Genomic DNA, 24,160 nt, shown 5'->3' with positions numbered 1-24,160 from the left:
ATTAAAAAAAAATTTTTTTTAAATTTTGTGAACCAGAGGAGAGTATCAATAGAGTGAAAAGACAACCCACAGAATGGGGGAAAATTGGAAATCATATATTTGATAAGGGTCTAGTATCCAAGATATATAAGGAACTTTTATAACCCAACAACAAAAAAAGACAACCCAATTAAAAAAGGGCGAAGGACCTGAATAGATATTTCTCCAAAGAAAATATACAAGCGGCCAACAAGCATGTGAAAAGATGCTCAACATCATTAGTCATTAGGGCAGTGCCAGTCAAAACCTCAGTAAGGTACCACTTTGTACCCACCAGAATGACTGTAACCAAAAAGAAAGACAATAGCAAGTGCTAGTGAGGACTCATAGAAATTAAAACCTTCGTACATTGCGAGTGGGAAAATAAAATGGTGCAGCCACTTGGAAAACAGTTTGGCAGTTCCTTAAGTTAAACATAGAATTACCATGTGACCCAGCAAATCTGCTCCTAGGTACGTACCCAAAAGAATTGAAAACAGCTGTTCAAGCAGAAACTTGTACATGCATGTTTATAGAAGCACTACTCACAGTAGCCGAAAGATGGAAATAACCCAGATGTCCATTAGTGGGTGAATGGGTAAACAAATGTGGTGTATCGTACGAGGGAATGATATTCAGCAGTAAAAGGGACGAAGTACTGGCACGTGCTGCAACTCAGATGAACCTTGAGAGCACTATGCTCAGAGACAGAGACCAATCACAAAAGGCCACACATTGATTCCGTGATTCCATTTATCTGAAATGTCCTGAATAAGCAAATCCAGAGACAGAAAGCACATTAGTGGTTGCTGGAGGAGCTGGGGGTCGGGCAGAGGACACTGGGGAGCGAGTGCTTAACAGGTACAGGGTTTCCATTTGGAGTGATGGAAAAGTTCTGGAACTGGGTTGTGCTGGTGGTTGCACAACATTGTGACCACACTAAATGACACTGAATTGTATGCTTTAAAATGGAGAACTTCATGTCATATGTATGCAGGGTCTTCAAAAAGTTTATGGAAAGATTTGTATTTTAATTCTGTTTTTCCAGGAAATTTTTATTTTTTACCCTTATATTTTACCACGATCATAATTTTAAGAAGCTAATTACAGACTTTAATGCCTCCCCACCAGATGTATTGATTTGGTTGGTCTGAGGCCCAGGTGTTTCAGCTCCCTGGGAAGCAGGTGTTGACTTTTGTTGTGCAGAGTGGGAAGGAGAAGCCCAAGGTCGCAAGGGGAGCACGGCGGAGCACCCTGGAGCCAAGACTGCCTGAGAGCAGGAGGGAGTAACGTGTCTTCCCTGTTGTGTCCCCAGCGCTGGCTGCTTCTTTGGTGACGAGGTGAGGAGTAGTGGTGACTCTGCGCCCAGTGACACTGATGCCTCCTTGGAAGTCGAGAAACCGGGGCCTGCCCTGCCTCTCCCTGCAGAGTCTTTGGACAATCCTAGGAACCCCAAGGGGAGCTCGGCCGCTGGCCCAGGGACTGGCAGGACTGCAGAGGGTGCCATGGGGAACGCCTGCCCAGCTCAGGGCAGAGGGGAGGCTGCTCAGGCCTCTGGGCCTGACAAATGCCCTGGCCCAGCCTCCACCCCTGCAGAGCTGCCCTGGACCAATATTGACCTGAAAGAGCCCAGGAAAGCACCCAGCCACTCGGCTGCTGGCTTTCCTGAGACCACCGGCCTCTCCTCCCTGGGGCTCCTCCCACTGGGCTTGGAGGAGCACTGCGGGGTGGATGACCAACCACTCTGGGCCTGGGTGTCTGGAGGCGGCTGCGCAGTGGAGGCCTGCTCTGTGCTCAAGTGGTTCACTGTCCAGCCAGGTGAGCGTTTCTGAGGAGCCCAGGGGCAGTGGCAGGGCTGGGTGCCCCCAAGAGTGTTCCTGCGGAGAGGAGGCGGGAGACCACTAGCGGGAGTTGCGGGGCGTGGGATGAGGCCTGGGGGCCTGAGCAGGCCGCTGTCCTCCCTGAATGCCCCACGGGGACAGCCAGTATGTGGCTTCAAAGACCAGCCGAGCAGCCAGGAGAACAGAGCACATCGGCCTGGTACCCCCTGCCCTCTCTGTCCTAGCAGTGGTGGCCATTTGCAGGCTGAATAGGTAGGGGACAGCATCTTGCTCATCAGTGAGTGGTGCAGGGAGAGCTCCTGGGACATTTTATAGAGATTGTAGCTTTCTAGCAAGAAAGGGCTGTTTTGAGAGGGGGGGTAAAAGCCCCGGCCATGTGCCCAGCTGCAGATAGGATGGTACCCTGGCCCTGAGGCTCTGCCCGCCCACAGGCCTGTCCCCGTCGGTGCAGACGCTGTCCCTGTCCATCACGCCAGCCCAGACTGCTGCCTGGAGGAAGCAGATCTTCCAGCAGCTCACGGAGAGGACCAAGCGGGAGCTGGAGAACTTCAGGCACTACGAACAGGCTGTGGAGCAGGTGGGTGCCCAGCTGTCCCTGGATACAGTGGTTTTCAGCAGGCATTCCTTGAGTGCCTGCTGTATACCAGCCCTGAGTGGAGTGGAAGAAACAGATGGATATATCTGTCCCTTCCAGGCCCTGTGGTAGATTCAAGGATTCGTTGACTCATCCATCCTGAGGAACTTTTTTCAGGCCCCACTGCCTTCCAGGCATGGTGTGGGCCCTAGGGACCCAAAGACAGCAGCAACCTCAGAGGGAGGTCGGGGGATAGGACAGGCACATCATGCTGGGGAGCTCTGAGCACCAGATGGTGTGTTGGGGACAGAGTTGAGGACTATTGCAGACCCCTCCCCATATCTGCCCCCAACTGGGTCCTACCCATGCCATCTCTGTGGCAGAGCCCAGCCCTGAGAGGCCCCCAGTGAGGTTGGGGAGACAGAGAAGTCACACGAAGCATATAGCTAGCTTCACACAGAGGGCCTGGGCCCTCCAGGCTCAGCTCAGAACACAGAAGCATCCAGCCTGTGGCTGAGTTGGGCCTCTGAACATAGGCAGGATTGGGTCCCAGCTTTGACTCACTCTGTGTCACTGGGCCAGGCACAGAACCTCCCTGAGCCTCAGTTTCCCCACTTAGAACATGGGCCAATAGTGCTGGTCCCACTGGCTGGTTGAGATATAGTAGGTTATGCATGGACAGCTCTGGCTGGAGCCTGCACTGGCTAGAGTCTGACAGCGTCACTGATGTCATTAGTGTGAAGGAGGAGCTGGGAGCGTGGAGGGTTGGGAGTCCCAAGCAGAAGCTCCTTACCAAGGGAGCAAAGAAGGTCAGGGGCCAGAGTGGCCTGGGGGTGCTGGGAATGGTGTGCACACAGGGTGCGAGTCTGTGGGGACTAGGGCACCCCTGGGGCCTGCCTGTGACTGTGTTCCCACTGCCCATGGGGCATGTTCCACAGTCGGTGTGGGTGAAGACAGGGGCCCTGCAGTGGTGGTGTGACTGGAAGCCCCACAAGTGGGTGGACGTCCGTGTGGCCCTGGAGCAGTTCACGGGGCACGACGGGGCTCGGGACAGCATCCTCTTCATCTACTATGTGGTCCACGAAGAGAAGAAGGTGTGACAGGGTCCCATGGGGGCAGGGCCCGTGGGAGGGGCTGGAGGGCTAGGAGGTCCCCAGGGGAGGGAAATGCAGGGGTGGGGGGTGCCTAGCGGAGGGGGGCACAGGAGTGAGCATGGAACAGGGGCCCCGAGGTGCTCGGTCTCAGATCCGCGCCTCCAGTTTCCAAAGTGCTCACTCTCATCCCTGCTGGTGGTGGGCACGTGTGTGCCAGGCCAGTCCATTTCCCACTTCAAGCAGCCACTTATAGGCTCTCGTTTTTCAGTTGAGAAATCAGTCTTTTGAAGGTAAAGTTGCCCACCCCTCCTGACAGCTGGCACAGGTGCTCCCGTCCTGGGCAGCTGAAATCAAAAAGCATTTCTGTAGAATGTGTGGGGTATCTGTTCATGAAGTACAGCTTCAGTAGTGGAACTTGCTCAGCCCCGCAGCCCACCACTGAAACCCACAGGGCCCCGAGACCGAGCTCAGTAGAACCACACGAGTTTGTGCAGAACCACCGCAGGGGGCTCACCATGGGCTCAGAGCCCAGCACCGTCCGAGGCCCGCCCTGTCCTGGGTGATAGCCCTGCCTGTGCACCCGCTCTCCAAACAGTACATTCACGTGTTCCTCAATGAGGTGACGGTGCTGGTCCCAGGGCTCAACGAGGCCAAGCACTCCTTTGCCTTGTACACCCCCGAGAGGACACGGCAGAGGTGGCCCGTGCATCTGGCTGCCACCACCGAGCAGGACCTGAATGACTGGGTGAGTGGCTGGGGATCCTAGGGTCAAGGGACAGTGGTCTCAGGGCAGCCCAGCCTCAGCCTACCAGCAGTGACCAGCCATGTGCTCATGCCAGCTCGCCCTGCTCAGCCTGTCCTGTTGTGAGAGCCGGAAGGTCCATGGCCGCCCATCCCCGCAGGCCATCTGGTCCATTACCTGCAAAGGGGACATCTTTGTGAGTGAGCCCAGCCCGGACCTGGAGGCCCACGAGCACCTGCTGCCCTGTGACCAGATGTAAGTAGGACTCACTCTGGACAGGGACCCCAGGCCTATCCCCTCCCCCTGAGCACCCAGAGCTTGTGATTCCAGAAGGGTGGGTTCCAGCAGAACAGGAGCCCCACGCAGGGCCTAACTGTTTGCTGACCAGCCAGAAGCATGGCTGGCTGGTTCCAGGCCCTAAAGTTCTCCTGGGACTGTTCGAGGACTCCAAGAGAGGGGGACCCAGAAACCTGGCTGAGCTCTGGGCAGGTCAGTTACTGTGTGTCTGAACAGTGCAAGCAAGGTCTCAGTCCTCCACCCCAGGGGCTCCCAGGCCAGGGAGAGAAGCCACAGACCTCCCACTAGCCCAGGGCCCAGACCCCTGGTGCTCAGCTGCCCTGAGCTCCTCAGAGAGGAGAGAATAATGTGATGGCAAAGGAGGTTTGATTTGGGAGAGCTGGGCATCAGGGAGGACTTGAAGCCCCATGGCTGGGAGGCCAAGCTCAGGCCTCGGTGGAGGCAGGACCAGGAAGCTGGACATACATGCATGGGAGACATCGCTCTGCATGGGCGGCATCAGTCCTTGGGGGCGTTTAAGGCCACAAAGGGAGTGAAGTCGCCTGAGTATGACTGTGGGGAGTCCTTAGGTGGAGGGCCCAGCAGGACCTGGTACTCACAGTTCTGTGCCAGAGCTGTCCAGTGACCCTTGGAGCAAAGGGGCTGCCCTTGGCAGGTTGATGAGGCCCTGGGCTCAGTTAGCATTGGACACCAGGGCCAGGGGACCCACATGAGCCCAGGAAGCCCACTGCTGGAGTGGATAGTGGGTGCTTGTTGAAGCTGTCTGTGCCTGGCCAAACAAGTCAGACTGCCTCTGGTATCAGGGACGGGTCTGTCCCGCAGGAGGCTGAGCCAGCTGCCAGCCACAGCCTGCAGTCTGGCTGCCTCAGGCTGCGCTGTCCCTGTGCAGCCTCTCACTAACTCCCTGTCAGTTGGCTGGCCGCACTGCTGCTCAGCAGAGGATTAGATATCATGCCCCTTCTCTGCCCTGACATTCAGGCCTGTCTGCACCCACCCATGGCTGTGGCCAGCCCATCCCCCTTTACCCCCGAGTGGGGGGGACAGCGTGAAACAGCTGCCTCTGCCCCCAGTCCATGGGGTTTCAGAGATGGGGTGGGCCCGAGAACCTGCGTCTTTCACAGGCCAACTCTTGGCGCTGTCTAAGGTTGATTAATACAGAAGGGAAGCCGAGGAGGTTATCAGTCCTGTCTGTTGGAGACTGAGGACTTGTGAAATACCATGTCTGTGGGAGGCCACAGAACAAAAGCACTCCAGGGAGGGTCGGAGTCGGAAAGCAGGGACGGAGATGCATTTCCTGCCTCTCTTCCCGTCCTCCCAGGTTCTGGCGGCAAATGGGCGGCCACCTGCGGCTGGTGGAGGCCAATAGCCGGGGAGTAGTGTGGGGCATTGGCTACGACCACACAGCCTGGGTCTACACGGGAGGCTACGGCGGCGGCTGCTTCCAAGGTGAGTGCGGCCCCCAGCACTCACGGCTGGCACGAGCGGCTCCCCAGCCCTGCGAGAGCCTTCCCGGTGCACTCCCTCCTCTAATCCCTGTCTGGGTTCCCTGCCCAATGCTGGAGCCTCTGTCCCAGTTGGCTGACAGGTGACCTTCATCACTGCCAACCTTTACAGAGGACAATCCCTGGACCAACCCGTGAAGTACAAGAGCCCAGAAACCAGGCCTTGCCTCGCACATGCCCTCTAGACACCCACTAGCTGGGCTGAGGGTCTTGAAGACTCTAGAAAGCTGAGCTGAGGGTCTTGAAGACTCTTGGAGCTGCCAGGGTGCTCCAGCGTGTCCAGCGCCTCATTTCACAGAATAGGCCTTGGCATGTTGGGGCAGCCAACCCGGTCTCCTGATTCCCAGGCCCAAACTCTGGCCATTGGTTTGGTGGGTTATTCCTTTGGGTCAAAAGCTTGCTGAACCCCTGGGGGCTCCCTGGATTCTGGAAAAGGGAAGCAGAAACAGTCACTGAAATGGGATATCTCGTGCCACAGCCCACACATCCCACAGTGGGGGAGGCTAACCCTGTAGAACTGTGGTCCCTGAGACTACCGGAACACACATCTGTGCAGGCTTAACAGCTTCCCTGCTTGTGAATTACCTTTGTCTCCATTTTACAAGTAAGGAAATTGGGACTCACAGAGGTTATATGAGCGGTCCAAGGCACCTTTGTTAATAATGTGGGTCTGGATGGGCCTCACACCTCCCCAGTGCCGGACAAGAGGGATGGTGGTGGAGAATAGGCACAGCCAAGAACAGAGCATAAGATGGCAGGTTTACTGTGCAGCAGATTCTTGTCAATGAGGTTGTGCAACCCCAGAATAATCATGATCCCAGAGGAGAGAAATCCAAGCCAGACCAGCCCCTGCGAGATAAGCACAACAGGCCTCTCAACCCCTCTCGGCTGGTCTGGCTCCTCTCTGCCTGGCCTCAGCCTCGGTCCAGCAGCACCTGCTTCTCTCCCCCAGGCTTGGCCAGCAGCACCAGCAACATCTACACACAGTCAGACATGAAGTGTGTCTACATCTACGAGAACCAGCGCTGGAACCCTGTCACAGGCTACACTAGCAGGTGAGTGGCACAGAAGCCCAGCCAGATGCCACCTGGCCCAGGCCACAGTCTTGACAAAAACTGACTGCAGCGTCTAGCGCAGCCTGGAACTGGCGTCAGGCCCCCGGCATGGAACTAACTGGATCTTACTGCTTTATGAGGTTTTTTCCCTTGAATCTTTAAGTGTAATGCATATTAAAATTCACTTATTAAGGGGTTTAAGTGCTCAAAACAAATATACATGCACGTATGTATATATTGTATCCATCCATATGTATATATAGACCTTACAAAACATCTGTACATATAGAGACCTTGAGTTACGACAAATCAAGCACCGGTGTAATCGAGGACCCAGGCCAAGAAGCAACAACCACCCCTCCCATTTCATGCCCCTTCTTCTTCCCTGCCTCCTCATCAAGACCCACCACATCCTGACTTTTTGGGGGGCGGGTGGGGTTGCTGGCTGGTAGGGGGATCCGAATCCTTGACCTTGGTTCAACACTGCACTCTAACCAACTGAGCCAACCAGCCAGCCTGACTTTTTCTTTTTTTTTGAAAGATGACCATAAGGGGATCTTAACCCTTGACTTGGTGTTGTCAGCACCACACTCTCCCAAGTGAGCCATGGGCCGGCCCCCGCCAGCCTAACTTTTAACACCATGGTGCTTTTGCTTATTTTTGGGGTGGTGGTGGTGAGATGTCTGCTATCCTTCACTTTGCCTTTTAACCCTCTTAGTTCTGACTTTTGCTTTTTAAATGTAGTCCAGTCGATTAGTCCTTTAAAATCAGGGCCTTAAAAAAATCCTTTTAGGAAATCTCATTAACCTGAAGTAATGAATATAATCACCTACCTTCTAGAACAGCAGTCAACAAACTTTCTCTATCAGGACCAGACAGTAAATATTTCAGGCTTTGTGGAACATGCAGTCTTTGCCCCAGTTACTCAACTCTGCAGTTACCATGTGAAAGCAGCCACAGGCAGCATGTAAAAGAACTAGCATTGATGTGTCCCAGTAAAACTTTATATGTGGACACCAAAATTTGAATTACATATAAATTCAAATTTCACATGTCACAAATTGTTATTCTTCTTTTGAATTTTTTCAAACATTTAAAAATTTAAAAACCACCCTTAGCTTATAGGCTGCACCAAAAAGGGCAGGGAGCCTGATTTGGCCCAGGGGTCATAGTTTATTGGCCCTATTCTACAAGCTTTGTTCTTCTGCCTCATGTAATTAGGTCTAGAAACCCCTGGAACTACTTGGCATGCAGTGTGAGATCAAGTTGTTTTATGGTTTTGGTTTTTTACTTTTTTGTTTTTTGGCCTCTGGCCAATACAGGTACCTGAATGTTTTTTGTTTTTTAAATATCCAGTGACTCATACCATTTACTGAAAAGACTTCTTTCCCTCCTGCACTACAAGGTGCCACCTTGTCTTAAATCAAGTATCCACACAGGCAATGTTCTATTCCCAAGCCATTCTCTCCCACTGAGCTATTGTGCATCCTCAAGCTAATCCCACAGTTCCAGTTACTGTCCCTTTATAGGAAGTTTTCAAAGCTGTTAAACAAATCTTCTCATGTTCAGCAGTGTTTTGGCTATTCTTGGAACATTTCTAGATGAATGTCAAAAATAGCTTGTCACAGTCTTCAAAAACCATTGGGATTTTGTTTGGGACAGCCTTGGATCTGTAGATCAATTTGGGTAGAATAGCTGGCTTATAATAGTAAGTCTTTAAAATGCAGACAGAGTTTATACCTCTGCATTAGTCTGTCTATGTTGTTTATAACAAAATACCTGGAACTGGGTAATTTATGAAGAAGTAGAATATTTATTGCTAATAGTTTCAAAGGCTGGGAAGTCCAAAGACCAGGGAATATATCTGGTGAGAGCTTTGTTGGTGGGTAGTGACTCTTCATAGTGAAGCAGAGTGTCACATGGCAAAAAGCAGAAGCAGAGAGAAAGCTGACTCCTCAGTCCTTCTCCTTTTATTTTATTTTTATTTTATTATTTTCTTTTTTTAAATAATTTTATTTTGTCGATATACACTGTGGTTGATTGTTGTGGCCCAGTACCAAAACCTCCCTCCCTCCTCCCTCTCCTCCCTCCCACCCAACAATGTCCTTTCTGTTTGCTTGTCATATCAACTTCAAGGAACTGTAGTTGTTATGTCTTCTCCCCCCGCCGCCGGTTTTGTGTGTGTGTGTGTGTGTGTGTGTGTGTGTGTGTGTGTGTGTGTGTGTGTGAATTTATTTATTTTTAGCTCCCACCAATAAGTGAGAACATGTGGTATTTCTCTTTCTGTGCCTGACTTGTTTCATTTAATATAATTAGTCCTTCTCCTTTTAAAGGCCTCAGAGCCATGCCCATGACCACCATAAATCACCAGTGGGTTAATCCATTCACTAGGGCCTGGTCCTCATAATCTAATCACCTGTTCAAGGCCCCCCTCCCCTTTCAATTACCATAATCGGATTTCCTATCCTCTTAACACTATAACAGTGGGGGTTAAGTTTCTAATACATGGACCTTTTTTTTTTTTTTTTGAAAATGACAGGTAAGGGGACCCTAACCCTTGACTTGGTGTTGTCAGCACCACGCTCTACCCAATGAGCTAACCGGCCATCCCTATATAGGGATCTGAACCGTGGCCTTGGTGTTATCAGCACCACACTCTCCCAAGTGAGCCACGGGCCGGCCCCTAATACGTGGACTTTGAGGGACACAATTCAACCCCACAGCATTCTGCCCTAGCCCACAAAGTTCATGTCCTTCTCACAGGTAAATACATTCATTCCAACCCCAAAGTCTTGTTTCAACTCAAAAGTCTAAAGTCTCAAGATCCCATCTGTGAGGGCCAGCCCGTGGCTCACTTGGGAGAGCGTGATGCTGATAACACCAAGTCAAGGGTTAAGATCCCCTTACCAGTCATCTTTAAAAAAAAAAAAAAAGATCCCATCTGTGAAATCAAAACAAGTTATCTACTTCCAAGATTCAGTGGTGGGACAAGCATAGGGTACATATTCCCATTCAGAAGGGAGAAATAAACCAAAAGAATGGGGCAACAGGTCCTAAGCAAGTCTGAAACCCAGCAGAGCAGGCATCAAATCTCAAAGCTGGCGAATCATGTACCTTGACTCCAAGTTCCAAGTCTTCTGCACACTGGTGCAGGAGTTGGGTCCCCAAGTCCTGGGGCAGCTCTGCTCCTGTGGCTTTCCTTGTCTCCAGCCATGCTTTAATTCTCCCAGGCTAGTGTTGCATGCTGGTAGCTCTACGGATCTAGGGTCTCCGTGGCAGTCCCACTCTCGTGGCTCGACTAGGCATGGTGCTTGTGGGGTTTCTCTGCTGCAACTGCGACCCCATGCAGTGCTCTGTGAAGGTTCTCTGCAGTGACTCCGCCCCTGTGACAGATCTCTTCCTGAGTCCCTGGATTTTCCATACATCCTTTGAAATTGGGGTGGAGGATCCAAAGCCTCCACAGCTCTGGCATTCTGCGAGCTTGCAGACTTAACACCACGTGGATGCTGCCAAGCCTTCCAGCTTGTATCTTCCAAAGCTGCAGATCCAGCCACACCCAGGGCCAATTTAGCCAAGGCTGGAGCAGCCGGGTGCAGGAAGTAGCATCTGGAGGTGGCCCTGGGTAGTGAGCCCATGGAGGGTGCCTTAGGCCTGTTCCCCAAGACCATTCTGTCACCCTAGGCCTCTGGGCCTGTGATGGAAAGCGCAGCCTCAAAGAACTCTGAAATGCCTTCGAGGTCTTTTCCCCTTCTCTTGATTAATCCCTTCCTTCTGTACTAATCTCCTTAGCAAACGGTCACTGGACTATACCCTTGCTTTCTTCTGTTAAACTGACTAACTTACTCATGTGGCCAGGCTGAGAATTTGCCAATTTTTTTGCACTCTGCTTTCTTTTGACTTATAAATTCTGGCTTCACATCATGCCTTTTCGGCCATAACTCAGCGTAGGCTGTTGGAAATAGCCATGTGGCTCCTGAATGCTTTGCTGCTTAGAAATTTCTTCTGTGGTGTCTTGTGATGAAGCGCCACAGCCTGCATGGCTTGAACAACAGAAATGTGTTGTCTCTGGGTTGCAGAGCTTGCAAGTCCAAAATCAAGGTGTGGGCAGGGTTGGTTCCTCCTGAGGCCTCTCTCCTTGGCTTGCAGATGGCCATCTTCTCCCTGTGTCCTCACATGGGCCTTCCTCCATGTGTGCCTGTATCCAAATTTCCTCTTTTATAAGGACACCAGCATATTGGATTAGGGCCCACTCTAATGACCTATTTTAACTTGATCATCTGCAAAGACCCTATTTCCAAATAAGGGCATGTTCACAGGTACTGTGGTTAAGGACAGCAGCATCCTTTGGGGGACACAATTGAACCCATAATTCTGGGGAGAGGGAGGTGGCTTGCAGACTACAGAGTGGCCCTAGCCTCGGTGAGTGACCTGGCTGTGGTGGTAGCCTGGGTCACCCCAGTTGGTCTCCCTCCCCTGCGGCCCATCACCCCCTAGAAGTGAGTGTGTCTGGAGGTGGCTTGTTCTGGGGCTGAGCTCAGGCACTTTCCTTCAGGTCCCCCACCAGGGATGCCGTGCCCGCCCATCACCAGGGGAGTCTGGGCTGGGCAGGGCAAGGTGGGCCTGTTCTCAGATCTCTCTAGTCACCCCACCCCTGCTGTCCTGTGCAGGGGTCTGCCCACCGACCGGTACATGTGGAGTGACGCCACGGGGCTTCAGGAGTGCACCAAGGCTGGCACGAAGCCCCCGTCCCTGCAGTGGACCTGGGTGAGCCCGGCTGCCTAGTGGGGGGTAGGGAGGGGAGCTTACCCACACTGACCTGCCCCTCCCCTGGTTTCTGACTGGTCTGTGGACTTGGGGGTTCTGTCCTCACTGACTCACCCCTCCCCAGGTCTCTGACTGGTCTGTGGATTTCAGCGTTCCTGGGGGCACCGACCAGGAGGGGTGGCAGTATGCCAGTGACTTCCCTGCGTAAGCATCTCTCTGCACTGGGGCTGGGTCTCCAAGTGTCAGGACCCCAGGCATGTCCACCTCCCCCTGGCCCTCTGCCCTGGCACTGGTGGCCTCACCACTTGGCCAGGCTGAGCCCTGCCCCCAGTCCCTGGTCTGGCCAAGGAGCAGACCCTTGCATGCCCCCTCAGCTGCTGTAGGGTTGGGAGCCCGAGGAGAGGTGTGGGAGGGAACCAGGGAGCCCCCCACACACCTGGCCTTAGTGGACGGGCAGGTAGGAGTGCCGTGGCTCCCTTGGCACTTGGTTTCATCCCTGCTGTGCCAGGCCCAGGTTCTGAGAGGACCAAACAGTGGGACCTGGTACCCTGGGATGAGGGGCCTGAGTAGGGGAGGTGACCTCAGGTGCCTTAGTAGGGTGGGCTTTGGGAGGCTTTGGGCCAGGCCCTGAGTGACTGGTGGGGGGTGGCCCAACCCAAGGGAGGGTGTCCAGGATGAAGGGGCAGCGTGAGCCCCTTGCAGGAGGTAGATGCTATCCTGGGCAGCTGAATGTGCCTGGCAGGTGGGTGACAAGCTTCAACACTGGGACCTGGTGGCCTGTGTGCAGTGCATGTGGGCCCTTCAGGGTACATGAGTCATATCCAGGCCTGAGCCACCCCCTGGCTGGGCAGCTTCTGAGCAAACCCAGGCTTGGAGGAGGAGGTGGATCCCAGAGGGTGGGCTTGCCCAGGGCCATCCCTCCGGGCCCCAGCCAGGCTTCTAAGACTGACCCTCCCCCTCAGCCTCGGGCCCTCAACTTGACCAAGGGCTCCTGCTCCCCAGAAGGGCTCTGATGGGGCTCTGGGGAGGGGCGGGTTCAGAGCCCCCTTAGCCTGGCTCCTGAATGGGCAGCTCCCATGTCCCAGCCCCAGGGAGGCCCTTGCTGCCAGGACCCTGGGGGCCACACTCAGCCCTGACCTGGTGGGGCAGCCGGGAGGTGTCTTAGCGAGGACCGCATGCTGTGATACGTACCCCGCTGAACCTGCTCCGAGGCTTATATGGCTTATGCTGTGGGTGAAAAAAGAATGTGTGCAGTGTTACTTTCCAGAAACTTCCACGAAGTGGTTTTGATTTCTTCTTCCTCTTACAGCTCATACCATGGGTACAAAACCATGAAAGATTTCGTGAGGAGAAGGTGCTGGGCCAGGTGAGATGAGCCATAGGGTAACAGGGTCACGGTCTTGCCCCTCTTTCCGCTGCCCCGGGAGCCACCCCGGAGGGAGCTCTAGTTCCTCTTGGGCCAGATCTCCTGGCCTCTGACCTCAGTCCCAAGGGAAGGAATGGGCAGGAGAGGGGGGAAGGGCACCAGGATCAAAGTAAATGTCAACCCAGGAAATGCCCGCGGGCTGCCAGTGCGCTCTGGTTTCTGAAGAGTTTGTTTTCAAGAACAAATAAGAGAAATGTCACTGGCAGGCTCTGCTTGTAAGCAGGACCGGCAGGACGGAGGCCTGGTGGGGGAAGGGCGGGGGTTGTGGTTGCAGAGGAAGCTCCTCTGGGCCCCTTACTCCTGCCCTGGGGTGGGGGGCTCTGACGGGTCTATCCCAGCTCCTGTCTGGAGCAGGTGGCTCCCAGCAGTGACACAGCCTGAGGCTCTCAGTCACGCTGGGGTCCCTGGTGCTCTTTTTCTGCTGTACAGAAAATGCAAGCTGGTGACCACTGGGCCCTGGCTGGAGGTGGCCCCCATCACCCTTGGGGATGTGTCCATCATCCCAGAGATGCCAAACTCCAGCAGGAGTGGGCACAGCATCGCACTCTGGGCCGTCAGTGACAAGGGGGACGTGCTCTGCCGCCTGGGTGTGTCCGAGCTCAACCCCGCGGTGAGCACCCTTGTCCTTGCCTTGGGGACTGCCTGGGCTTGGCAGATTCTTCTCAAAATCAGGACCCTTGCTGTGGAATCAGGCTGGGCTCAGGCCTGCCCAGGACAGGTCCCTGGGACTGGACACCGCATGTGGCCCGCTGGATCACGGCCCTGAGGGCAGCTGGTGCTGAGGATGAGGCTGGCACAGGGAGCCCACATCTCACAAGGCCTGGGGCAGGGGTGACAGAGGCAGTCCCAGGTGACACCACGACCCTGCCACCAAATCCTGCATTTGTCAGCGCCCTCAGTGAGGTGCACACGATGTTATTTTCCCTGCTTGGGAGGTGAGAAGACAGCCCAGGGTTCCAGGACATGCCAAGATAAGGCCACATCGGGGCTAAGTCAAACCTGCCACGTCTGCACAGCCCCAGAGCCTCCCTCAGATGCCCCCAAATTCCCGGTGCTGCCCACCCCTTCCCCCGCAGCTCACTGAACTCTGCACCCGGTCTGGGTTCATCACCTGGCCCCAGGGAAAGAGGTTGCCTGGTGACCCTGGTAGCTGCCTCAGCATCCTTCCTGCCCCATCCCCAGGGCTCTTCCTGGCTGCACATCGGCACCGACCAGCCCTTTACCTCTGTCTCCATCGGGGCCTGCTACCAGGTGTGGGCCGTGGCCAGGGATGGCTCCGCCTTCTACCGGGGCTCTGTGTCCCCCTCTCAGCCGGCTGGTGAGTGTCACCCTCTGGGAGCCACCCTGCCCCAATGCTGCAATGAGTGAAGTCACACGTGTTTCCATTTCCAGGGGGGCCTCTTGGCCAGTCTCCTCATTTTCAGTTCAGCTCCACAGGCGCTTGTTGAATACCACCTCTGGACCAGGCCCCACAGCTGGGCCAGAGTTCCCCCTCCCACTGGGCTAGCTGGGGACAGTCACCCCTGGTGAGGGGGCAGCACCTCGCAGCTGCTGCACCACTCAAGCCAGGCCTGCCCAGCCCCTCCCGGTGGCCTCTTGTGCCTCTGCCCTGCAGGGCGCCTCCATGGTGATGCTCTGGCTGTGTCTGGAGGACAGATGGCTGGCTTGCTTTCTGCTGGGTGTTCAGCCAGCATCCAGCACATGGGAGGCCTGCACAGGGATGAACAGACAGATTGAGGTGGCTGCATACAGCTGTCCTCCCCACAGGAGTGGGCTTGCAGGGCGGCCCCCAAGGCTGGCCACCTCCATGTCCACTCTGGTGAGATTGGTCCACCTGGTCCCACCGTCTGAACCTCCTGAAGCCTCTATAGGGCCCTGGGCGAGGCTGGGTGTTGGGTGGACAGTGGGACATGGGTCAGCGCCCTCAGCTCACACTGGGCCTGGCCACATGTCTGTGGTCTGGCTGGGGACCAAGGCTGGCCACACCCTCCTGGCTGCACGTGCCACTTGGGCTGTGGGCGTCTGGGCTCGCTGGGTGGGTGTCTCCCACTCCTAAGCTGGTTCTCCCATCACAGGTGACTGCTGGTACCACATTCCACCTCCTCCCAAACAGAGACTAAAGCAGGTGTCTGTTGGGCAGACGTCAGTGTATGCCTTGGACGAAAATGGCAAGTTGTTTCTGATGTCCCTCCATGGTCATCAGGGAGGTGCCGGGTTCCCTGAGCACCCTCTGGGAGGAGACCCTCGTGGGAGCTGCCAAGGGGGCACCCTCCCTGCTAGCTCTCTTCCCAAGTGGCCCAGAAGCATCCAGACCTTTCTGTGCCATGTTCTCCCTGGGGATGTCAGAGCTGAGCACCTGGCCCACATGTCAGTGTGGCCTGCCCTGTCGCAGTGACTATGGAGTCAGGACACTAAGCTGCAGCCCAGGCCTGACCCTCAGGAGGCTGACCAGGGCCTGGGCCAGGACAAAGCAGCCCGGGTCCCCAGGTCCCTCATAACCACCGTGACAGGTGCCAGCCCCAGGTCAGCCTCAGTACCAGTTTCTTCCCCAAATTACACAGTGTCAGGGGTGTCAGCCCCAGGTGGCTGAGCCCTACCTGGGCAGGGGACAGGGCACTCACACAGGCCGAGGCATAGTGTCAAGGCTGAGATGGTGCTGCATGGGGGGCGGCCTGCACCTGCACTGGGAGCGTCTTCTACAAGGTTACACCCTGGCCTGTGATGCAGGAGCCCCACAGGAGCTTGGGGTAGCTCGGGGCCATCCCTGGCCCACATGTCCCCTCGGGCAGGGCTCTCACCGATTCCCTTGAGTATCCTGCAGTTGTTACAAATGAGGAAAAGGCAGAGGCAAGACTGAAATCCAGGGTGTTTATTCCAGATCCGGTTCTCCTTTTATTTGTTTAAAATATTCTTTGTCCTCAGTCTCTGCCTCAGTAGGAGGAGGGTGAGGATGCCAGCCCTGCCTGGCACAATAGGACAATTGTGAAGCCCGGGTGCAGCCCAGAGTGTGGGAAGGCAAGAGCCCGGGGCTGGTGCAAGCAGCTCTGTCCGCGGCCTGAGCTCAGGGTCAGGCCTCCCCGGCTTCCCAGACCCTGAAGCGGGTCGGGGCAGGCTTGGCTGCAGGCAGGACGGGCCTGGGAGGCCATAAGCCTCTGACCCTGGCTGCTCTCCTCCCCAGGGAACCTGTGGTACCGGCAGGGGATCACACCCAGCTACCCGCAGGGCTCCAGCTGGGAGCACGTGTCCAACAACGTGCGCAGAGTGTCCGTGGGGCCCCTGGACCAGGTGCGGGGAATGGAGGGTGGCAGGTACTTGGGATGCTCTGGGCTTCCCCTCCAGTCTCCTGCCTCCCGTCCCCCGTGGTCCCACTGCAGCTGGGGCCAGGGCTTCAATGGGGCTGTATTCCAGGTCTGGGTTATCGCTGACAAGGTCCAGGGGAGCCACAGCCTGAGCCGGGGGACAGTGTGTCACCGCACGGGTGTGCAGCCCCGGGAGCCCCAGGGGCAGGGCTGGGACTACGGCATCGGGGTAAGCAGGCTGGGCGGGGCAGCTGCACCAGATTGGGGCTGAGTTGTCACACTTCGAGCCCTGAGTCCAAGGCCAGGAGTCTGGCCGGGACCTGGTGTGGGGGTTGGAGGGAGGACCCCAGGCAGTGCTCTTTGGGGGTCCTTGATCCTCTGCACCCTGGGTGACACAGTTCCCTCCTTCCAGGGAGGATGGGACCACATCTCTGTCCGGGCCAGTGCCACCAGTGCCCCCTGGACATCCACATCCCAGGAGCAGGAGCCGAGTGCCCCACAGGAGGCCCATGGCCCTGTCTGCTGCTGAGGCCATCCCCGCTCACCTGGAAGCAGGATAGTGCCCAGTTTGAAGGATCAAAGTTGAGCCATTCTTGTGCTGAAGTGTGCATCTAGGGAGCAGTGTCACCCCCACGGACTCAGGAAGAAACCTGGCCCGAGATCATGGCCGCTTCAGAGGCACTGGCTGAAATGGCCCAGAAATGTGAAGCTCTGTGGACACTCCCTCATGGGTCCCCAGTCTGCGAGGAGCACTGGGGGGTGGCAGATGGGGGCCCCCTCAGCCCTGGCCCCTCCCACCCTCCTTTCCCCTCTGCTTCCCACCTTTCCAGGCCAGGAACCTGGAACCTGGAGACCTCCAGGAATGCTGGCCCTGGGGACACAGAGCTCAGGGAAGGGCCTCCTGAGTCGGCAGCTCAAACAGCGCCTGGGCCTGCCATCCCTGCCTGTCCCCCACTCCCAAGAGAAGAGAGGGGGAGCTCAGGGCCATTTCTCAGAGCAAGACTTGCAAATCAGATTTCATTTCAGAAGTTAAGGAAGAAGTTGGCAGCTTGGAAATAAATGCTGGAGTGGGGAGAGGTCTTCTTCTCCCGTGTGCTGGGCCCCTCCTGGGGTGGACAGAGAGGCTGCCCCAGGGCTGGGGGATGGCATCTGCAGAATCACTGTCATTACTCCCCAGTCCACCCCTTCCCCAGGCATGGGGGTGGCAGGGCGCTCCTTGGATGTCAGATCCTGTTGCAGGGGTGGGGACAGTGAACCAGCAGGCGTCCTGGGGCCCGGCAGGCATTGCGGGGGCAGGACTGTGCCCAGCAGTAGCCAGGGGTAGACACGGACCCCTGAGCCCTCTGTGCACAGGGCACGGCAGAAGAGAGCCTCCACCAGGCAAGGAAGAGCATGCGTGGCCAAGTGGCCCAACCCCCATCGCGCAGGCTCTGCTGCTCTTTATCCCATTTGCTCCATTTGGTGATGTCTGGAGTTTGCTACCTACAACTGCACATTTAGCCCAGGAGGTCGTCGGAGCCCAGGTCCTGTCTCAGCGAGATGGAATGCATAGACTTGTCACCAGCTGGCTTTCCTGGGTTCCCAGCTGTATTGTCCTTCGGAAGGTCAGTTGTGCATTTGTGTTTGGTTCCGTTATGCTGTGTGGTGTTGGTCACCAGAAACTGGCTCTAAGAAGGGTCTCCTCTGGAGTCCCCTCATGCAGGCATTTGAGAGACCTGGTGTTCCTGGCATTTCTGGAGGTGGTACCAGGTGTGTTTGGGTCAGAGCTCTCAGACCGGGCTGGGCGGCCATTGGGCACGTGGGTGACTCTCCTGTTTGTTTACATTTCAGTGTCAGGTTTTCTTTGAATGGGCCTTAAGGTTCCCTACAACAGTGACCTGTGCGTTCTGCTGCGATGGGTGAGGGTGTCCCTCCGCCCTTTCTCTCCAGGGTGGTGCGTCCTCTCTGCTGAGCACTGACTGTTGACCAGCTCAGCATCGTCAAACTGTCTTGATTCTTTGGACTCTTAGTCAATAAAAATTTACACCACAGGGTAAATGGCATGATATTTTTTATTGATACTTGATTAAGACACATAGTTCCCCAAGTATTTGCACGTGGGACTAAAGCAGCAATTGCCGTGAAATATTTTATTTCTATTTTATGACAGCTTCAACTTCATTAGTACTTTGAAGGGACCATTAGACAAAGTAAAAGCAAATTTGGGTCATTTAAGAAACTTTTTCACAATTACAGTGGGGCCACAGCTATTCAGTTCCAGCTGGGTTTTTCCCAGACAGAAAAATTGCAGTACTGGTCTCCCCGCTTTGTTGACAGGGATCTCCGAGCGCTGCAGGGGGCGGGGGGGGGGTTGAAGTCACTGGGGATGTGGTGCAGGCGGCTGTGGCTCAGAGCAGCATGTGGGTCCCTGACCCGCTTGTATGGGGACTTCAGGAAACTCAGCCCTGAAAGCCCAGGCAAGGCCTCCCCAAGGGACAGAAGAGTCCAGACTGGGCTTGGGGTCCAAGATGAGGGTCAAGGGAGCAGACTTGTCCCCATTTGACAGCATGAAGTGGGACTGGGACCTTTGAGGATCCCTCGTGATGCAGCCACTGGGTGTGCAGAGCCTGAGGTGAAGATGGACTGGGCGGCTGGGTCCAGATCACCCTCTGGGAAGCAAAGGAGGCACAGGTGCCAGTTTGAGGCAGAAAGAAAGCCACGAAAACCATTGTCCTGCAAGACGGTGAGCCCCCCCAGGCAGCCCTGGGCTGTGGCCAGTCATCAGGCAGGGTCTCCCAGACAGATCCTCAGCTGGGTGCCCCTCCCTGTGCTTTTGGCTCATCCAGCAAGTTCAGGGGCAGACTGAGCCTTGCTCTGGCCTTGGCTCAGCTGGAAACTAGAGCTGCCAGGGCCAGTGGAGGCCTCCACCATCTCATATCCCCACAAGCAGGTCTCCCCAGCAGGGGTCATCTGGGCTCGCTCTGTCTCGAGTTGTGCCCAGCCTGGCTCACATACTGGTGGATCACCCTGGCCACTGACCTTCCACGGTGGCCACCTCTGAAGGGCAGACTGGGAAGACATGGGGTTCTCACCCCATCCATGATAAAGGGCAGCTGGGGCAGCGGGGCTGGGACCAGACCAGGGCTCTGGGGCTGGCAGGAACAGCACACCATCAGTCTCACTGAAAGGAAAACCAGCCTGCCCGGGGCAGCCTGCCAGAGGGCCTGATTAGGAAAGTTAGGACCGAAGCACCCAATGCCTGGTCCTCGGGGTGCCACCTGCTGCCTTTAATGTGGCCAGGGCTGACCCCACACCTGTCGGTGCATTCAGCGTCCAGTGCTGCGTCCCGCTGGCTTGGGGAGGGCCAGGCCACATGGTGGGGATAAGCCAGCAGGAGCCCTCACCCTTGGCTTGGCCCCTGCCCATAGTGCCTCAGGAAGGGCCTGGCCACAGAGGGCACCTGGGACAGCTCTGGGCAGAGGGACAAGGGAGGGGAGATGCCAACAGGGGTTGAGAGCCAAGTGGCCAAGTCCGGCAGAGCCAGTGGGGCAGGAACGCCCCGACAGAAGGAAGCTGGGCTGAGGCCGAGGGGACCTGCCAAGCCACCCAGGCTCTGTCTGCCATTAAGGAACAGCACCGGTGGGGGGAGGGAAGACCTGCCACCCCTAGCTCCACCTCTCAGAAAGCCCAAAGAGCCCCCAAGTCAGACCAGGACCCAAGAACATCCTAAAGTCATGTCTGATGGCCCTCTGCCAATTATATAATGACCCCACATTGGTGACAAACATGACAATGAGTAACAAACCAACCCTCTCCCTGCACAGACCAGGGCTGGGCAGCGGCCCCAGGGCTGCTCTGGACACCCAGGGCCTCGAAGCTCCTCTCCCTGATGAGCCCAGAAGGGCAGCATCAGAACACGTAGCCCCAACTCCAGCGCCAGCTCCAGCTCCACGGGGCCCCAGCACCAGGCCCTCAGCAGTCAGGCACAGCCTGGGGCACTGCCACCTACCTCCACAGAAGCCCCCATCTGGAGGAGGGAGGAAGCCCCTCTCCCCAAGAGCCCTTTACAATGGATTTGAGGTCACCTGCTGAGGGGTCTTGGTGCCGGACTGAAACTTCAACCATCTCGGCTCAGTGACACTCCCAAGCGGCCTGGACTTTGTGCTGGGCCTCGGTTTACCCCAAATGGGGAAGCAGAGCCCAGGCCCTATCTAGCCCTGAGGCAGGACGGAGGACGGTCCTTCGCCGGACCTTGGCTTCAGCAGTAGCTGTGGAAACATAAATAAGCCTTTTCCTGGAATCCCCCTGCTGGGGAGGGAGAGGGGGTGAGAGAACCCAGTTACAAAGGCTAAGGCCTTTCAACTCCTGCCTGGTCGGCCGGGTTCGGTGAAAAAGCAGGACCTGGGACCTGCTTGGAGGTTTGGGCTGCATGCTGCCCTGAGCCACAGCCCGACCAGGCCACTCGCCTGTCCCCAGTGGGGCCAGAACGGTCTGTTCCGGGGAGGCGGCTGAGCGTTCAGAGAAAATGGGGCCCCTGCGGCTGCGTCCTCATGGGGCATCACCACCGGTCTGGGGCTCGCAGCACGGAGGGACCAGGGCTGAGACGAGCAGGCCCGGCTGCCACTGCCACCCCGTCCCCAGGGTGGGCGCTAGGTGCCCTCGCGGAAGCTGTGGATCTGCGTGGAGTACCTCTGCAGGTGGCCCTCGGGCTGGGCCTCGGTGGCCCCCAGCGCGCCCCCGGCCGCCTGCTGCTGCTGCTGCTGGTAGTGCTGGTAGAGCTTGGGGCCCGGCGAGGGGTCCGGCCCCTCCAGGCCCGGGAGGCGGCCGCTGGACATGGTCAGGATGGCGGCGGTCAGCGACTTGATGTAGTTCTTGGCCAGCGTGAGCGTCTCGATCTTGGAGAGCTTCTTGTCGGCGCGCACGTGCGGGATGACCTCGCGCAGCGCCTGGAAGGCGTTGTTGAGCTTGTGCATGCGCTGCCGCTCGCGCTCGTTGCTCTCCAGCCGCCGCTGGACGCTGCTCTCCCGCCGGCCGCCCGGCCCCGGCCGCCTGCGCCCGCCCTCGGCCCCCCGCGCCCCCGCCGCCCGGGCCGTCCTGCTCCGCAGACCCCTGGCCCCGAGCTCTGGCCCCGAGCCCGGCGGGGGCCTGCTCGGCGTCCGCTCTCCCGTGGTGGCCTCTGCGTCCTGGAGCGGCGCCTGGCGCCGCGGGGGCCGGTTCTTGGTCTTCATGGCTTCGGACTGGTTGTCCCCAGGAGGTGGCGGCTGGGAGGGGAGGCCCTCGGAACTGAAATCCAGAACATAGGCCACTCTGTGGTCACTCAGCACGGCCCGTGGACACTGCCTCCTCGCTGATGGCAATGGCATCAGTAGCCAGTAGAGCTGACCACTTGGTGTACGTGACCCCAGGGTCACCCACTGAGCCCTGAGATGACCCCACGCACCCCCCATTCCCCTGGCCCCCAATTCCCCCATTCCTCACATTGACTCTCAGACTTCTCTGATCTTGTGCCCCGGGGTGACACACTGACCCGGACCCTTCTCTGGCCCCATGTCCCTCACACCCCTGAATGCCTCCTGAGCTTAGGTGACCTTTGGCACTTTGCTCAGACCACCCAGAGATGTGTCCCTGACCCTAGCTTTGGACACCCCTCTGCTTGAGGCTGTGCTGCCTCCTGTTTGTGCCATGGACAAGCAGCGACTTTGGCCACCACACTCATTGTCCTGCCCTGCTGGACGTGACACAAGCAGGGACAACAGTGGGGCCAGAACACTGTGGACATAGGGCAGTTGGCGGAGGTCAGAGGTCGACAACAGTCAGGGGACTGCCTGCAGCAGCCCCCAGTCCCAGCACGTGGATGGCACCGGGGTGCGGGGGGAACTCCAGACCCCAGGGCCCTCACCCAGGTTTTCCAGCAATCCCCGCCCGTCCTGCCTCTGGGTCCCCTCCCCACAACCCCATCTGTGCCCCCCAGCCCCCCGATTACCTGGGTATCTGTGGCCGCACGCGCCGAGGCTGCCCACGGGGGACAAGGACACGTCGCTTTAGCCGCCCCGGGCGGGGCCGCGGACGCATGTAAATGAGCCCGCTGGGCGGGGCCGGGTGTCCCGGGGGAGGGCCCGGGGGGCGGTGGCGGCGGCACCTGCCGGCCGCTCTCAGGACCCGGTGGCGGCATAGCCTCGCCCCGCCCTCTCCCTGTCGGTGCGCCCTGCCCGGCTTCCCTCGACCCGCGGCCGGCCAGGCAGCGATCGCCAGGCGGGATCGGAGTCCAGGGCGCCCGGCTGCGAGGCGGGGCCCGGGCCCATTCCACGGCAGGAGAGACTGAGGCCTTTATGGGATCCCGCTGGGGCGAAGGGGGCTACCCGCACCTGGCCTTAGGTTTAAAGCTCAGAACACCGGGCCAAAGTGACAAGAATTCGTGGAAAAGCCATGTTGCAGTAATCCTAGTATCTTAAATGGGCAGCAGCAGCCACATGTGGAAGAGCCCAGGCTCCCCGCCCAACCCCCTCTGATGTCTTGGGCAAACCCTGCTGCTCCTAAGGGCTTGGGGATGCAGACTGGGAACCTCCCCACCTCCCCCAGGGAACTCCTTGCAGGCAGCGTGCACTGATCAGAGGGAGGTGACATGTTATCTATTGGTTTTAGGTCTCCAGAGACAGAGGCAGCCAGCTTGGCTCTAAACCAGCTCTGCTACCGACCTGCTTTACTTGATCACCCACCACCTGTTTCCTCACCTGTTACACACAGATGAAAAGGTTTGGAAAGCAGCATCTTGCTCAGGGGTCATTTGGGACTGAAAGGATGGGTTTGTGATGCAATGTGGTGACAGCAAGTATTTGGGTGAGTTCTCAGGTGGCTCTCAGGCCTGGGCTCCGCACCCACTTTTGTCCTGCAAGACAGTGGGCTGCTTGCATGCTTAGGAGCAGAGTCACACTGTCTCGGGCATCTCTGATTGGGGACTCAGAGGTCTCCATCTACTCCCTGAGAGTTACATGGTGTTAGTGTGACCAGAGGAGGTACCAGGAGCCACCCCTTGGGCCATGATTTTGGTAGGAGGCTGTTATCGTGTTCTTGGCAGCTCAGACCTTGGTAAGGGACCAGGAGAGTGAGGGCAGGGGCTGGAGTGACAAGTTGGACTCAGGGCATAGAAAGGCTGGTTTTGAGTCTCTTGGCTTAGATCCTGGGCCCTGGCTTTGAGGCTGGGCCAGATGAGGACCTCAGAAATAAAAACACTTCTGCAGTGCTCCCGTAAGTGCAATGGCTTCAGATCATAGACAGACTTCAGTGCAGCACAAATGCTACATAGCAGCTTAGTGTTCCAATGGTTCTACAAACCATATTCTCAGGAATGTGGAGATTTAGGTCTGTCATGGAAAAGGGCACACAACCTCTAGAGAGGCTAGGGTGGTGTCCCAGGGCCACAGGCTCCAGGAGCACACAGCAGGGCCATGCCAGGCTCCCCCACTCTGGCCCTTGCACAGTGGAAAAACGTGGAATAAACGCAGCAACAGAGTTTATAAATATATAACTATATTTATTTTGAATATTAAATAGTTTTTAAATTACAAGCAA

The 24,160-nt window shown here is 56.8% G+C and overlaps 2 protein-coding genes across 7 annotated transcripts in view; one reads left to right on the top strand and one right to left on the bottom strand.

The window, feature by feature from the left end:
• Window positions 1-18,649, top strand: part of TECPR1 (tectonin beta-propeller repeat containing 1) — a 31,694-nt gene extending 13,045 nt beyond the window's left edge. For all 6 annotated transcript variants that reach the window (XM_063090840.1, XM_063090841.1, XM_063090842.1 and 3 more), the window contains 16 exons: window positions 1,334-1,836; window positions 2,291-2,436; window positions 3,372-3,527; window positions 4,123-4,272; window positions 4,367-4,524; window positions 5,885-6,012; window positions 7,021-7,123; window positions 11,791-11,887; window positions 12,012-12,091; window positions 13,197-13,253; window positions 13,743-13,923; window positions 14,496-14,631; window positions 15,389-15,481; window positions 16,492-16,598; window positions 16,722-16,841; window positions 17,025-18,649. In XM_063090840.1, coding sequence (XP_062946910.1) covers window positions 1,334-1,836; window positions 2,291-2,436; window positions 3,372-3,527; window positions 4,123-4,272; window positions 4,367-4,524; window positions 5,885-6,012; window positions 7,021-7,123; window positions 11,791-11,887; window positions 12,012-12,091; window positions 13,197-13,253; window positions 13,743-13,923; window positions 14,496-14,631; window positions 15,389-15,481; window positions 16,492-16,598; window positions 16,722-16,841; window positions 17,025-17,141 — 2,332 coding nt within the window. In that variant the 3' untranslated portion in view covers window positions 17,142-18,649. The remainder of the gene's footprint in view (window positions 1-1,333; window positions 1,837-2,290; window positions 2,437-3,371; window positions 3,528-4,122; window positions 4,273-4,366; window positions 4,525-5,884; window positions 6,013-7,020; window positions 7,124-11,790; window positions 11,888-12,011; window positions 12,092-13,196; window positions 13,254-13,742; window positions 13,924-14,495; window positions 14,632-15,388; window positions 15,482-16,491; window positions 16,599-16,721; window positions 16,842-17,024) is intronic.
• Window positions 18,650-21,240: 2,591 nt separating this feature from the next.
• Window positions 21,241-21,819, bottom strand: BHLHA15 (basic helix-loop-helix family member a15). The gene has a single exon (XM_063088393.1). The coding sequence runs from the start codon at window positions 21,817-21,819 to the stop codon at window positions 21,241-21,243; it is 579 nt and encodes a 192-aa protein (XP_062944463.1).
• Between the last annotated feature and the right edge of the window lie 2,341 nt (window positions 21,820-24,160).

This window comes from Cynocephalus volans, chromosome 3 (genome assembly GCF_027409185.1).
Source record: "Cynocephalus volans isolate mCynVol1 chromosome 3, mCynVol1.pri, whole genome shotgun sequence".
Taxonomy (NCBI): domain Eukaryota; kingdom Metazoa; phylum Chordata; class Mammalia; order Dermoptera; family Cynocephalidae; genus Cynocephalus; species Cynocephalus volans.
Note: the sequence above shows the minus strand (reverse complement) of the source record. Positions and strands in the feature narration are given on the sequence as shown.

Coding starts and splice junctions, on each gene's coding strand:
- BHLHA15 (XM_063088393.1), bottom strand. CDS start 21,819: ATGAAGACCAAGAACCGGCCCCCGCGGCGCCAGGCGCCGCTCCAGGAC.